We start from the raw sequence: 4,068 nt of genomic DNA, 5'->3' as shown, positions 1-4,068 counted from the left end.
TTGGACCATCGATCGGCTTTTGTGTGTAGCCGGCAGGGGAGGCGACGCGAGGCTGCTAAGTTCGAATCGCGGAGAAGAGAGAAGAGAGAAGAGAGAAGAGCGATGGGGAAGACCCCGGTGCGCATGAAGGCGGTGATCTATGCCTTGTCACCGTTTCAGCAGAAGGTGATGCCCGGGCTCTGGAAGGATCTCCCCGGCAAGATCCAGCACAAGGTCTCCGAGAACTGGATCAACGCTACCCTACTCCTTGTCCCTATAGTCGGTACCTACAGGTAGGTCGTTCTTTCATCCTTTGCTCCCGTTGATTTGGAAACACGCATTTTTTTTCATACTGTGATAGATATCTCCGGTACGATTGGATAGATGCGCGTCATATTTGTTGAACTTAGATTATATTTCATATTGAAGAAGCTGATCTTCGTTTCGGATTAAATCGTCTTGAAAGCCCCCTAAATTTGTTTCAGTGATCTCATCGGTTTAGATCCATAATTGAAAATTTGCGCTTCTTTATTTTCTTACATTCAGTTCTAAAACTTTCCACCCTTTGTCTGACAAACTTTGTGTCATGGATATGTGGACTAGTAAGAATATTGAAATAGTCGTTTTCTGAGTCCGCTGGCTTACAAGTACTTTTGTTGGATTTAATAGTTTATCTATAAATTATTTCGCTCAGAAGTGCTACTGATGTACATTTGTGCGAGTCTTGTGCAATTTGAACTAGCTTTATTTCTATTGTTTACACTTATATGGATTTTATAAATATTTTGTATCCATAATTTTCGAAACAAATTGTTCTTCTAATCGAAAAAAAATAATGCATTCATGTTCTAATTAGTTGCTTCCAGATGGATATTATGTTAATTGATGAGAATGTAAATAAATTAAACATGAAAATTGAATTGTGGAGAACGAACTTCAGAAATGAAAAGTATGAAGTCAGTATGAATGGAAATTACATAGAAATTCAATTTCCGCTAGGAAATAATATAAGGGAACTATTCCTTTGCGATGTTGTTGGTCTATTGTTCAAGGAAAACATATATTGATGAAGATGTCTTTAATAGGATGAAGAGTGGATGGTAGAAAAGAAGTTGACGTGGTTTGAAATGGAGCTAAATTTTACAGTCTACTTTTTTTACTTTTTAGATTTTACAAGTTATTTTTTTTAAAGTTATATTAAGTTTTAAAATTTTGTTATAATTTTAGGATAAGTTAGGTTTTGTTAGGAGATTTGATCTTTTTGTTTGTTTTATAAAAAGGGTTTAGATCCTCATGTAATAGATAATTTTTTGATATTTTCCCTCTTTGTTAGTTTTGTGACTTTGAGATAATCCCAGTGCTGCATTGAAAGTACTTTTGGATTCTTGTGTGATAACTAATCATCACGGGCCCTTTAGGCTAAAGGAAAATTTTATAAGGTGATGATTCCATTCACCATACTCTATAAATCCAAATGTTGAGATGGTAGGAAATAAGACATATAGAAGATTAATATACTAGAGATGATAATGCTAGGATGGATTTGTTGGGTAATAGAAAAGATAGAATAAAAAAAATAATATTCTCTAGTAATGGTTATGCATAATCTAACAGATTGTCACATGAGATGGCATTGATGTGCCTAAAGGAAATTAATAGATTTTGTAGTTAGAAGAGTTCAACCAATTGGTGTAAAGGGTAGATGGAAATCAAAGAAAAATTAGGTTATATAGTGAAAACGATCTAATATTTTGAATATTACAAGTGATACAACCTTGCATAAATCTCAATGGAGGGATAAGATTCTTGGTGCTAATGCAATTAAGGGCACCGGGCTGTCTTTTTTTTTACCCAAAACAGTTGAATAGTTGGGATAAATAATGATGATAATGATGCTCAAATCAAGGTTTATATTTCAATATAGATATAAATTTTGGTATCTTCCTGGAATGATACCTTTGCCGTTGGGCTTTGTTGACACATGGCTTGGATCAATATGGTTTTGATCACATTGACATCGTTTTCAGTTCGTCCTCTCTCATTTGGTTTGCTTACATGTAACAAGGATATAATAGTTTTGTAGATAACTGCAAAGTTTGTTATCTTGAGTTTAGGTTGTAGTCCCCAGCCTAAACAAGATGTGTCAGTCATTATGGGTGCTGATGGATGTACCAAGTGCCAACCCTAGGCAGTGACAATGGAGAAGTTGAGTACCTTGTGGAAGTCTTGTGGACTGATTGGAATCCTCGCCATCATCACAATGTGTTGCCTAGACCTTGTCATGTCGCCTCGTGAAAGCCCATTTCTGCACCACTGTCATCATAAACCCCACAAAAGCCTTGCGGGAAGCCTTGTGTAGTTGCTGTCCTTGTGTGAAGCCTCACATCATGATGGATATGCTTTGTTGTCTAGGAGAGTTCCATGTGCCGGTTGACTAGCTGAATGAGATTCTTCACCTGTGCCTATTAGCATGAAACAAAATAATGAACCATGGTTGGAAATTTCAGAAAGCACAACTAATAGTTCTCCCTATAACCTACCTTATTAGTAAGATTATCTCTACATTATCATATTAGGAGTTTACTAATACCATAGTTTTGCATGGGATGAGTGCATCTGCTATTGCAACACCAAATGAGAACAAGGTCATGTTTCCATCACATTTTAAATTTGGTTCCAACATTCTTCCCCTTCTCCTAAGATTAGATGATTAATTGAAAAAAGATTATTAGTGTAATATACTTCATTTTATTCTTTTTTCCTTTAAAAAGAATTATATAGATAGTCTGGAAATGAACAATATTTAATGTGGTATTTGCATAATTCATCATAAATGAATTTTTACCATAGGAAATAGGGTAATGATTTTAAATGAAACCTAAGGTAAAACTTCTTTATTTATATTTTTCAACCAAAGTTCCAGACTGTTTCACTATTTTTGTGACTTTTGTTTGGCTGTTGATGCCCCAATCTCCATCAACAACAACAACTTATCTCGTTCATTCCAACTAAACACCTGATCACCAGCATTTCTGTATTCCAACTATTCTGTTTATATTTTTTAGTTAGAGTTCGAGACTGTTCTCTGTCGCTATATATATATAATTTTTAACCTGCCCTTATCCTGTGTAGTCCTGGGCACCTCTTACATGTATGGGTGCCCGGATGTCCGTCCGGGCACCCCGGTTCTCAAAAGTGAATCGGGGCAGGGTATCAAATCTCTCTCTCTCTCTGTGTATATTGACTTTGTTTAGATGTCAGTGCCCTATCCTCCATCAACAACTTTTGCATTCCAACTAAACGCCTGATCAACAGCATTTCAGTTTTGAATATTATAATTTTGTAACAGTGTCTTATTTTTATTAATCTATTTCCTTAATGTGAATATATCTTCACTGTTAATGCAGTTTTGTCCAATATTACAAGGAGAAGGAGAAACTGGAACATAGGTACTGAGGGCAAGGAGGCAAGTTTTTGACTTATTCCTATAACTTGGAAGTGCATCTTCTATATTAAAACTACTTTAATATTGGTCTTTCTTTTCTATTTTCTCCAATAATTAAAATGTGAACTAGGAGATTATTGAATCATCTTTGTCTCGCAAACCAAATATTAATCTGTGTTGGCTCTGCTATCCTAACAGATTGAAACAGTTTCCTTTTTTTTTTTTTCCTTCTCATCTAATACAGAATAATCCAATATTGCCCTAACTGAAAATGCTCCCATCTAAGTTGTTTACGTCTGAAGATCTTGTAAAGTAGTCTTCCAGTGGAAGTTGTATTGATTGTTTCACACATAATTTCCACCCTTAACTACAGTGGTCATTATGTATTTGTATCTAATAATATTTGATTCAAGGAAAGAAAACTTCCTCGAAATTATGTATTTTGATGTGTTTCAATGTAATGCCTTGTGTACTTGCATAATTGCGTGGGGTAATCCTCGGTGAAAGATTGTGTGTCTAAGGACTCCATATTTCCTTGGAGAATTGATGTTCGAAGATGAAAAATAAAAGGGCTGTGCATATTTAAGTGTTATTTCGTAGGGGTAGAAATATAAAAGTGCCCCTTTTTATTAGAATTGTCAAAA

At 35.2% G+C, this 4,068-nt stretch overlaps 1 protein-coding gene across 2 annotated transcripts; it reads left to right on the top strand.

Moving 5' to 3' along the window:
* LOC122042459 (cytochrome b-c1 complex subunit 8-like) lies at positions 1 to 3,867 on the top strand. Of its 2 annotated transcripts, XM_042602596.1 has the most exons (3): positions 1 to 272; positions 3,387 to 3,445; positions 3,669 to 3,867. In XM_042602596.1, the coding sequence occupies exons 1-2, from the start codon at positions 103 to 105 to the stop codon at positions 3,433 to 3,435; spliced, it is 219 nt and encodes a 72-aa protein (XP_042458530.1). In that variant the 5' UTR covers positions 1 to 102; the 3' UTR covers positions 3,436 to 3,445; positions 3,669 to 3,867. The 2 variants fall into 2 exon arrangements, with proteins under 2 accessions (XP_042458530.1, XP_042458529.1); XM_042602595.1 differs by having other exon boundaries at positions 3,387 to 3,867.
* Positions 3,868 to 4,068: the final 201 nt, after the last annotated feature.

The sequence above is a fragment of the Zingiber officinale genome, chromosome 2A (genome assembly GCF_018446385.1).
Source record: "Zingiber officinale cultivar Zhangliang chromosome 2A, Zo_v1.1, whole genome shotgun sequence".
NCBI lineage: Eukaryota > Viridiplantae > Streptophyta > Magnoliopsida > Zingiberales > Zingiberaceae > Zingiber > Zingiber officinale.
Note: the sequence above shows the minus strand (reverse complement) of the source record. Positions and strands in the feature narration are given on the sequence as shown.